At 36.6% G+C, this 12,180-nt stretch overlaps 2 protein-coding genes across 3 annotated transcripts in view; both read right to left on the bottom strand.

The window, feature by feature from the left end:
- Positions 1-12,180, bottom strand: part of LOC135776752 (organic cation/carnitine transporter 2-like) — a 147,758-nt gene that overhangs the window by 29,926 nt on the left and 105,652 nt on the right. Inside the window, exon 7 of the mRNA XM_065287654.1 lies at positions 3,051-3,265. Within this exon, the coding sequence (XP_065143726.1) occupies positions 3,051-3,265 (215 nt within the window). The remainder of the gene's footprint in view (positions 1-3,050; positions 3,266-12,180) is intronic.
- On the bottom strand, positions 6,722-10,333 carry LOC141280996 (zinc finger MYM-type protein 1-like). Of its 2 annotated transcripts, none has more exons than XM_073812538.1 (2): positions 10,114-10,333; positions 6,722-10,031 (listed from the first exon to the last, which is right to left on the bottom strand). In XM_073812538.1, exon 2 carries the CDS (start codon positions 7,970-7,972, stop codon positions 6,740-6,742), a length of 1,233 nt encoding a protein of 410 aa, XP_073668639.1. In that variant the 5' UTR covers positions 7,973-10,031; positions 10,114-10,333; the 3' UTR covers positions 6,722-6,739. Both variants share the same exon structure in this region, with proteins under 2 accessions (XP_073668639.1, XP_073668640.1).

Here is a 12,180-nt window from a genome sequence, read left to right as displayed (position 1 = left end):
ATAGTTTTTTATTGTTAGTGTCAACTTATGTCTGAGATTTTGTAAATTCATCAATAAATACATTTATTCACAGTTGGTTTTAAGGTGTCATTAGATTAAAATAGACCCAGAATATGAGATGAAAATGTCTTTAATCGTTTAAAAGTTTCTTAATGGCCGATATGTGCACGCATCCGCGTATGTTCTATTGTGAACGCCGGAACCCCCGATCTTTAATGGTTTGAACAGAACCCTCTGCTTGAAAAGCTTCACAGATATCGTGAAGCGAATCAGCTTTTATTTAGTTTAAAATAAATAGACTTTAGTCTAAAGAATTGTCGACCTAGGGTGGTTTTGGTACAATTCATTGCTTAAATGTAAACGTACTGAATATTTCATTAAATAATTTTGTACTGTTACAAACTTTTAGATCCTGCAGTGTCTCCCCTAAAATAGGCTCTGGTGCACTAACTAAAATCTAAAGTAAACCTTTTAGTTATTGTCAATGGGGACTGAATTACACTTATTTTACCAACACAGAGTTTTAGAAACAGTACGGTCCACTGAACACCACCGCTGTCCAGACACACTAGGGCCGCTGGGTGATAACGTATGGTGCGGAGAGACTCATAAAAACCGTCCGTCCAGAACCCGACCGCACAAAACAACAAACTTTTTTTTTCACATCAATAAATATGACGAGCACTCGCAAGACTAGAAACACACACTGGAATAACATGTTCAAGAAACCTTTTATTTTGACAATGCGTACCGTGTTACATTTATCGTAAATACACATGTACACACTTGGATATTAGATGACATTAATGAATTCAAACCAGTAGAGGGACTGAAATGTCTTAAACGTTTAAAAGGTTCTTAACGTCATAAGAGCGCATCAGCGTACGTTCTCTGGCAACGGTGGTTCGCGCATTCATGTGTTTTAATCAGAGACTTGATTAAAGAATTCCCTAAATCTAAAAGTAACCCTTATTTTGTCAGAGCGGACAGAATTACATTTATTGTGTAATAAACACATATTCACAGTTGGTTTTAAGATGTCATTAATTTAAAACAAACCCCAGAAGATGATATGAAAATGTTTTTAATCGTTTAAAAGTTTCTTAACGGTAGATATGAACACGCATCCGCGTATGTTCTCTATTGTAAACGCCGGAGCGCGATCTAATGGTGTGATCAGAATACTATACCTGAAAAGATTAAACTTTTATTTAGTTTAAAATAAATAGCCTTTAGTCTAAAGAATGTGTAATTGGCGGCCCCCGGTGGTTTTGGCACAGTTCATTGCTATACCCATGCTGAATATTTCATTAAATAATTTGTTACAAGCAAATGCTTTGTTTTGACAGAGTGACCATATTACACATTACCACAGCGGTTTTAAAAGACACTAGTTTAATCAGCCCCCTGCTGTGAATTATCTCAAACACCCAGACGCTCACAGAGCAGCTTCTGTTTGAGCTGATCAGAAAAATATAGCTTATAGTTAAATAGATAATAGCAGATTTAAGTTTAACCAGTTACAACTAAAATATTTTATTCTTGTGTGACTTTAAAGAAGTCTCTTGACAAAACAAACGTATTATCAAGTTGTATTTATAAGATACATGCATTCAATTCACCTAAAATCTAAAATAATACTTTATTTTTGTCAGAGCAGACAATATAAGACTCTTTGTATAATATACACATATTCACACATGTTTTAAGAAGCCTTTAATTAAAAATAAACCCCTAAAATGGGGTGAAGACATCTTAAAAACATTTAAAAGTTTATTAACGTTAGATATAAGTTCTCTGTCACCATCGGTGCACGTATACACGTCTTAATCAGAGACTTGGTTAAAGAATCCCCTAAATCTAAAATAAACTCCTATTTTGCCATAGTGGACAGAATTACATTTATTAAGTTTATTTTATAATGGCAGATATGAACGCTCACCCGGCGCTTTGTCAGGCACCGCTGGAGAGTGCTCTTTAATATGCGTGAAACTATAGAGCAGGTCATGAAAAGATTCACGGACCTCATGAACCGTTTAAAATTTTATTTAGTTTAGACTTTTGTCTAAAGATTGTAGTATTGACGGCGCTGAAGGTTATGGCTTAGGTCATTGCTTAAACTATACACGTATACGGAATATTTAATTAAATAACTTGTGATGTTACAACCAAAAGTTTTAATCAGAGCCTTGTTCATGATTTGTCTAAATCTAAAATAAACATTTACTTTTTGTCAGTGTAATGGTGAATTATTTTACCAACATTGAGTTTTAGAAATCTTTACTCGTTTACAACACGCACCCGCTGTGAGACACTCAGTGGTGAGACGCGCACGGGCTAGAAATGAGGGAGGGATGGAGGGGGAGAGAGATGCTGGCGGCAACTGTCAAACACGACCTGTCAAAACACCATGTGTCAAGGGAGTCATAAAACACAATCTGTCAAAACACCATCTGTCAAGGGGTCATCAAACACAAACTGTCAAAACACCATCTGTCAAGGGTCATAAAACACGACCTGTCAAAACACCATCTGTCAAGGGGTCATAAAACGCCATCTGTCAAGGGGTCATAAAACACGACCTGTCAAGACACCATCTGTCAAGGGGGTCATAAAACACAAACTGTCAAAACACCATCTGTCAAGGGGTCATAAAACACAAACTGTCAAAAAAACATCTGTCAAGGGTCATAAAACACGACCTGTCAAAACACCATCTGTCAAGGGGTCATAAAACGCCATCTGTCAAGGGGTCATAAAACACGACCTGTCAGAACACGACCTGTCAAGGGGGTCATAAATCATTAGTTTGACGAATGGTGGTCCTATATAACTACTGTTGTAGTGCATTTTGAATGTGAAATGAACTGCTTTGCCATGCTGAAAGTTGGTTAGGAGAACTTTGTGAAGAGTTTAGCAAAAGTGACCTAAGTATTGAGAAATGTGTCTTAGCATCTGTAAACAACTGTAAACACAGAAATAGAAAGAGCAGATCTAATATATAGAGGTGTTATCAAAAGAATGCCTTTTAAAGCAATTTCTGGTCTCACCTTCTGGTATGAAGTGTATAATAAGAAGAACGAGTCCTCCTAATAAAAGGGTAGAAAACAAGCACAAACGCCTCGGCCAGCAGCGAAACATCAGCCAGGCCATGATGAGAGCAGGAACTTCCACTACTGCTGATAACAGACTATTTACATAGATGTTCCCATGAAGATTGGATGTGTTTAGAGATAAAGCAAAGTATCCAATGGAAACAGTAAACCTGAGAGAGAAAGTCAGCAAGAGAGAGTTAGTAATTCGTTTTTTTATTCGCTTTGGTATTATTATCGCAAGTATGTGGTAAAACCTCACAATTGTTAGTACAAAACTCAAAGCAGATCATCAAAAAGTCTGTTTTTTTAAAACATGGAATCACATGTTCAATTGACTAAGGACAACACACAAAATTATACATTCACTTTTCACAACACCTAATCAGGGTGTCATCAAAGAAAAATACCCTTCAAATGAAGTAATTGTCTTTCACAGTGCAATGCTCACAATACTTTTTATATGCTTCTCATCTGATTTGCGTAAACACATTTGACCAACACTTAATCCAACTGATCTTAATGGTTACTCACTGAACCGTTTTGTAAACCTATATAATATAATTTTTAGCAATATACAGTATATGGATATTGAGACTTACAGAAATAAAATGTGTGTTTGCCAGTATTTACAGTTTTTTTTATTCGCTTTGGTACTATTTTCACAAGTATGTGGTAAAACTTAAAAACTGTTAGTACAAAACTCAAGGCAGATCATCAAATAGTCAGTTTTTTCAAACATTTAATCACATGTTCAATTGACTTAGTACAACACACAAAATTATACATTCACTTTTTCACAACACTTAATCATTGTGTCATCAAAGAAATACCTTTCATATGAAGTAACTGTCTTTCACAATGCAATGCTCTCAATACTTTTGATATGCTTCTCATCTCATTTGTGTAAATACATTTGACCAGCACTAAATCCAACTGATCTTAATGGTTAATCACTGAACCATTTGGTAAACCTATATATTTTCAATTCAGCAATATACAGTATATGGATTTTGAGAACTACAGAAATAAAACCTGTGTTTGTACGAACATATAAATTATGTGTAACCACACATGATAAAATACTCTTTATTGCAAATTGATTTTACATAGTGGTAACCAAAGTTGGTCATTACAGTAGATATAGTTTACTGTAAAAGTGGGGGTGAAACACTGGCCATTTATTTCAACATGAAGCAGGACAGACAGCAAGGAATAAGAAGATCTTTTGGACAAGGGATACGTCAGAAAGGTGGGCATAGGCACCCACAGAGAGGTCAAAGAGGTGAACGAAAATCTACGGCCAAATCCTCAAGACAGGCTTGATCCAAATTACTGTAATGTAATGTGTGCACTAAATTTTATGTTTTCATTCAGTTACATTATAGAAAGTATAGCTATGTTACAATTATATCTGAAAAATAAAAACTACTGTATTTGGCTCAAATGATTGTAGAGGATGTCTTCATTGATCCTTCACTTGATTACATATAGGATGGATATTTTGGAAATTATAGATTATGTAAATGTTGGGTAATGTAAGTATATTGCCTAATGTGAAACTGTGTAAAATGTATTTTTTTGTACTGTAGCATATTAATTTCAGCACTTTTAAGGCTGATTTGAAACATGTATCTTGCATTGTTTGCTGTTGGATGAACTGATTGTTAAAAGTACTAAACTGAAAGAAGATCATACCGTTGTGTTTCGGTGATTAAACCAAATGTTCTCATTACATATTACAATAATCTTGCATTTGAAACAATGATTATGTGGACTGAAAACATGTGCAACTTACTGAAAGCATTACATCCAGTTTTGAAAGAATGACTAGCTGCGTTACAAGTGTGATCAGTTTGGATTTTTGTACTAAGAGTTTTGAAAATGTACACCTTACTTGTGAAAATAGTACCAAAGCGAATAAAAAAAACTGTAGTACTTGAGATGTTACTGTAGTCACACATATCTATTGCCGGTATACTCCTTTCCATGCTTAAAAATGGACTGAAAACCCCATAACGGTGGATGTGCTGACCGACCAGCAAGAGTTTAAAAGGTTTTTTCAAGGTGCTTGAACAATGATAACATTCAATGACAAGAATCTATGACCAAATGCTCAAGACAGGCTTGATCCAAATTAATGTAATGTGTGCACTAAATGTTATGTTTTGTTCTCAATTAGTTACATTATAGAAAGTAGATCTATGTTACAATTATATCTGAAAAATAAAAACTAATTTGCCCAAATGATTGTAGAGGATGTCTTCATTGATTCTTTACTTGATTACATAGGATGGATATTTTGAAAATGACAGATTATGTAAATGTTGGGTAATGTAAGTGTATTACCTAATGTGAAACGGTGTAATCTGTCTTTTATAGTACTGTAGTACTATAAGTACTGCACTTCTAAGACCGATTTGAAACATCTATCTTGCATTGTTTGCTGTTGGATGAACTGATTGTTAAAAGTACTAAACTGAAAGAAGATCACACTGTTGTGTTTCGGTGATTAAACCAAATGGTCTTATTACATATAACAATAATCTTGTGTTTGAAACAATGATTATGTGAACTGAAAACATGTGCAACTGACTGAAAGTATTACATCAGGGTTTGAAAGAATGACTAGCTGTGTTACAAGTGTGATCAGTTTGGATTTTTGTACTAAGAGTTTTGAAAATGTACACCTTACTTGTGAAAACAGTACCAAAGTAAATAAAAAATGAATTAATGATTTTTGTAAATTCTATGCATACTAGCTAAAACAAAAGGAATGTCAAGGACCCATGAACAGCTTTGACCAATAACCATTTACCAAAGCCATACCAAAAGTTCCAATTACACCACAGATTGCTTTGTTTACTGATAACCTCAGATGATCTTAAAATAAATAATGCATATAAAAACATGAGAAATTCCAAAACATGATAACTGACAGTACACTAACGTGTAGCCACTTGGATATATGAGAGGTGAACAACAATATATTAAAAGGTGGTACTCCTGTTGTTAAGTGTAAAGGCCTTAAATAGAAAAAACTGATCCACGTGTTTTAGTGGTTTGACCCAGCCTTGCATTGGATAAACATCCACGGTTAACTCAATGAATATGCTAAAACAGAAAACACATTAATAAAAGTTTTCAGTTTTACTATGTTATAATGCTTATAACCATCTGTGTACCAAGTGTACCTAACTGGGTCCCAGGGGCGTTTCTAGACATGAAGCTCTACTGGGGCACAGGCCCCCCAATATTTTTTCTATCATTTGTTTCTTGAAAAACTGCTCCGTGCAAGAAGTGTGCACAATACACTATACACATTTACCTTGCTTAACCCACTATTCCTACACTGCAAGTACTGAGAAAGGCAAACATGTATGTAAACATATTTATTAAATTATCCTCAACATATTTAACAAGAACATTAATAACATGTTGTATGCATAAATAACATGCATGTATAAAAAATAAAAGCAGAGAGAAAAAATTCTACTGCATTTTTGCATTCTTCTACATTACATTCTACAAAATTATAATAACAAATAATTAAATATTTTTCAAGATTTACAAAATTTCAACTTGGCTGCAAGTTAAAATAAAGAAAAAAAACAAGGTATTCTCCCACTTTGCAGCTAAATCCAAACTTAGTTTTTGAGCATTAAACTGTACCGCCTATTCTTCATTTTGGCAAAACGGTCAATCACCTGACTCTGACTCAATTTACAAAGTTCTTCCCTTTCAACCGACAAGACAGCAAGATGGTGAAGCCTGTCTTGTCCCATTGTGCACCTCAGCCATGTGTGGAGCCGTCTCAGCACACTGAATGACCGTTCACAACTACAGCTATTGACTGGAATTGTCAGAGAGATCTGCATAACCTGTGTCAAGCTTGGGAACATAACTTTATCCAGCAAGTTGAAAACACATTGTATATCTTTAATGGAAAGGCTTTCCTTTTTGTGAGCCAGATAGTTTTTAGCCACTAAAACCTCCTCTGTTCTTAGATCCACATTGTAATGATCTGCAAGGCCTCTGAGATGCTCCACACAAAGAAAGCTATCTGATCCAGGATTACAGGCCTGAAGACCTTTCAAAATTTGTTCATTAAGAGATGAAAAACGTTGATCCATCTCACCAACCATTCTGTCAAGGCAGGGTAGATACAGGTTCCTTTTTAGCTTCTCTGCATCACTGAGGTCACTTACTGTTCCACAACTAGAGTCCACTACATAAACATCCATGCGTTTCTGCTTCTGCCTTTGTCTAGTAGCAGTACATGGCTCTGGAATCTGATTAGCTGCACAAATGGTCCTGACAGTGTCATACAGCATAGCAGCTTTCTCATATGTGCGCATCTGCCTTAAAGTGTCACACACAGCTCCTTTGTACTCAGCAGCTTTAGCAAGGTCTATTGTTTCACTCTGCAAATATATGTGCAGATTCTCAGTTACAGAAATAAAATTTTTGAACATCATCAGTAGGTAAATTGTGGAAAATCTGCTAAGTTTGGCATGAAGCCCTACTGCCATGGAGTTGTTGATGCTGGAAAGACACTGAAGAACTGCAGGGAGATTCTTAAAGATAGCATTAACAGACCGCAGCTGACTTGACCATCGAGTCTTTGAAAGCTGCACAAGTTCGGATGGCTGTAACCCCAGTTGATTTTGAACATCTTTGAATTTTTGATGATTTACAAGTGAAACACTAAAAAATGAGTTCACACTCTGAAGCAGGTCAAAGAGATCCTTGGCCTCCGGTATGGCCTGACAAGTATGACATAAAACTAGGTTAAGTTGATGTGCATAGCAATGCACATAAACGGCCTCTGGATGGTTTGCCTTAAATCTTGCTTGTACGCCACCAACAGCCCCACTCATAACTGCCGCGCCATCATATGACTGTGCTACACACTTAAGCTTATCTAGACCATGAAACACTAGCTCCTCTTCTATAGCAGTAGTAATGCATTCTGCATCAAATTCTTAAGAGTTTTCATTGCAAGCAAGCACTCCTTCACTACACTTTCTGCAACATAGCGGACACATATGGCCAACTGCTCAGTATTCCCATCTCTGGCTTCATCTGCCATAACTGAAAACATCCCTGCCTCTTTTACCTCCCTTACAATATTTGCTGTAACCTCTTCAGCACAACTTTCAATTATCTCATTTTGAGATGCAGGTGATAAATAAGTGCTGTTTGAACGGGCTGAATAGGACTGCAAAAACGGGTCAAACTGTTTTAAGAGATTCAGACACTCCAGAAAATTCCCCTGGTTGTGGCTGGAGCTTCCTTCTTCATGACCACGGAAGGGAATATTTTGCTTGGCCAGGAATTGTGTCACAGCAACAATACGGGTAAGGTACTCCCGTCTGTCTTTTATTTCAGATTCATTTGCTGAGTGCAACTGTTCAATTACTGTGCCATGAGCAGCATTGGATTTAAAGCTATGCCATGAAAGCATGCTTGCTTTATGGGCAGGTGCTTTCTCATGCTCTCTAAAGAGATCTAGAGCTTTTTTCCAATTTGTTAAGCCAGTGCTAACAAAGGTGTCATGTTTCACATTTTTACCAAACATCCTACATGAAAAACAAAAAGCTGCATCTTTAGATATAGAATATTCCAGCCAGGGAAAACTTTCAAACCACTTCGAATTAAAAGATCGCTTTTTTAACCCATAGTTGTGCTGAGGATATTGGGACAATTTAGCCTGTTTTGGGCCACAAAGTTTTTCTCCAAGGTCACTAATTTTACCCTCTTTATTGTGACCTGTAGTTTTTGCCCTTGCCCCTATTCTAATGTTCTCTGCTGCCACTGTGCTAATCTCTCCCTCATTGTCGTCTTCGTGGTTCTCCTGTCTTTCGTCTGTCTCTTGCCTGTCCTTCTCCACTCTCTCGCTTTGGTCTACTTCAGACTGTTCATCCAGCTCCATCTCTCTTCCTTCACTTTCACCTACAGCTGAAAATGCATCATGATCTGAGAAAAACCTCTGTAAAGTCTATAAACGGCATTATTCAACTGCTACTGGATAGAATAAATGTTACCACATCTGTCTCTTATGATCATTAAGCATGGTTTAACTATAGCATGGACAGATGTTTTGGTTTTATTTGTAAAAAAATAATAATTAAAAACACAAAATGTACCATTGTCTTTCTATTGTAACCATAAATAATAGTTTATTTTTCATACTGTAAGTGATGTGCATGGCAATTTATGCCTTGAATTTATTCTAAATTGAGTTTAATCCTATGCTGTAAAAAACTATTTTTATTAATTCTTTCCCTGCCATAGAAGAGATAACTTCTAAATTAAGAGAAAACACTTCCCTGCCAAGGACAATTCCTGGCTTTCCGAAATACCGCTATTATCCACCAGGTGGCGCACTTCCGCAACGTATAGAACCCGGAAGTAGCGCCTCACGTGAAAGAACGTGTATGTTTTAAAGATCGCTCTGCATCTGATCTATCAAAAGTCCTTCACAAAAATGGAATTATCTCTTATTTTTGAAGAAACCTACCCATATTTGAGAGGTGATAAAAAGAGAACTTATGAAGGTAGGATGAAACGGTTTTTTGTTTGAAAGCCGAGGGTCTGTTCTTTCATTTGATATATTGTTTGTTTATATACTTAAAGAAGAACATTTTCTGTAAGGCATTAAACTTTTGTGAAAATCATGAAAAGTGCTGGTGCTGGCTGGCAACTTAAAAAAAAAAAACGCTGGCAGGGAAAGAGTTAATATACACTGTTATATAAAAAACACTAAAATACACGTGTATATTCACCTGAGCTGTATTTTGCCTACCCAGCTCTAGTTAACTAAGAACTTACTTTTGAGGATGTAGTTTTTTATGAAGTCTTACCTCCCTCAAACTCATCATCTTTACTTTCTGCTTTCTTCTCCCTGCTTTTCACAAAAAACTTTCTGATGTCCATCTACAGGAGCCAATAAAAAGTCAAAACAAGATTCTCAATATAATTTAGAAACGTACATTAGTTTCATTATGCTTTATCCTACCGTCAGTCGACTGCTATCACATGAACTTCAGTGTGTGCGGCTGCATGATGCATTTGGGAAACACACAGACGCGCGCGGTGCCGCGGTCATGGATCTACGTGCATACGTCACTATGTAACTTTGCAGTTAGAGTGCGATTGCATCTTTTACAAGCGTAAATTAGATTACTGCGTCTGCGTTGCACCATATACACGGTTTTGCCGCGATTGTTAATGTAAATAAAAACCATAAAAAATAAAGTTTATTATTAAAACTGAAACTTAGGATTAATACTGGGGCACAGCAGATTTACACTGGGGCACGTGCCCCAGTAAAAGTGGTCTAGCGACGCCCCTGCTGGGTCCTTCATTAATTGTAATTCATATGTAGCATAAGTTAGTGGAAGAAATCTGGACATTATTACATAGGTCAAACAAGAAGAAAATTGAGATTGGCCAAACATATGCTCCTTGCATTAAAGATGCAGTTTGTATTATTTCGCCGCTAGATGGCGCCAGATCAAACTATAACAATGATGTTGTTTACTGACGCTCTGAAGCAGCGTGGAATTATGGGATTTGTAGTCTTTAACTCAACCACTGATGGCCATCAATCAGACGCGAACGAGAAATCAGGTAAGGTAATCAAGTCTTATAAATGTTGCGTTTGATGACATCGTTTATTTCATTATGTAAGTTTATATGTGATGTTCAAAACGAAATTGTTAGTCATATTGATATTACAGTATTAGTCCAAATTCGATGGTAAACACAGCACAGAATTAAGTTTTCAACTTACAATCTACAATGATTTTTGACATAATGTATTGACAGTACAAATCTTATTGTGAAGTGTCTTAAAATGACCATTTATATTGCTGTACATAGGGGTGTGCCGGTTTCAGAATTGGTGATGACGGTTCGTCACATAACCGTCAGTGGGGGGCGTTTTGCTCGTTTAAATGCTCGTGGATTGACGGGAAAGTGTCATTTTACCATAAAATCATGAATGTGATGCCAAGTGTTTTGTTAAAAAAAAAGCGCAGGTAAAAGAAAGTAATGTGAACTTGAGATTGTCATTAAACGCAGCCGGTGTAAAAGCACAATGGCCACGCGCAGCAAACGCTCTCCGCAGACGCGCTGCACAGTGCTCTACCGGGGTTTGAATAAACTGGACACTGATTAGCTACTTGCTCTACGTTTCTTTAAAATTAACACCAAGACAACTAGCAGTGAATGTGCGTTCAAGAGAGTTAGTAGATTAGCATGGGAGGATTTGAACTTGAAAAGCGGAGGGTACTGACGCCTTTCCGCGGTTAAAACAACATTCCTTCTCATGGTCATTCATGTTTATTTGATGCTATAAATTAACTAGAAGGAAGAGATGATTTGAAAGGTGAGACTTTTGTTATGTTTAGAAAAGAGCATTAAATAAAGCAAACATGACACCACAGCCACTATTACGATCAGTTTACTTTCACTTCCTCATCTCCATCCTTTTCAGGCATCACATATCACATGCTTCTCTACATCGCCACCCTGAGGCAGGAGTAATGCATCAATAAGGTAAGTACAGAACACAACATCTTTTCCCTTTTTTTTTTTTTAAAGAATACATCCTAATAAGAACAATAACAACATGGATTAAGAATTACCATGTACTATGAATCAAGCATTATGCATTTAAACACCCACATAGTTAACTCAATAACTCTATATTCTCTACATATGTAACACATAGTCCTTTGTCCAAACAGGTTTTTGTTTCACTCGAACAGCTCTACTCAGTGGACTTGGCGGAGCGTCATGTTCAACCTCAGCAGGAGTAACATTGTCACTTAAGTTCGGCAGTTCAGCCAAGCGTGAGGCATTCCATACTCTACCATCATCAAGTAAGTAGGAATCTGCGCCTTTCTTTTGTACAACAGACTTTGGCCTTGTGAACTTTTGATCACCTTTTTTCACCATCCATGGCTTCTTAACTCGAACAAGATCGCCTGGTTGGAATCTGGAGATTTTAGCATGTCGTCTGTTATCCGTGTACTTCTTCACCTTGTCTTGTATTCTTTTCACACGTTCACGTACCATT

This window comes from Paramisgurnus dabryanus, chromosome 18 (assembly GCF_030506205.2).
Source record: "Paramisgurnus dabryanus chromosome 18, PD_genome_1.1, whole genome shotgun sequence".
Taxonomy (NCBI): Eukaryota; Metazoa; Chordata; class Actinopteri; order Cypriniformes; family Cobitidae; genus Paramisgurnus; species Paramisgurnus dabryanus.
Note: the sequence above shows the minus strand (reverse complement) of the source record. Positions and strands in the feature narration are given on the sequence as shown.

Excerpts from the sequence above, each read along its gene's own strand:
- LOC141280996 (XM_073812538.1), bottom strand. The coding sequence starts at position 7,972 with ATGAGTGGGGCTGTTGGTGGCGTACAAGCAAGATTTAAGGCAAACCAT.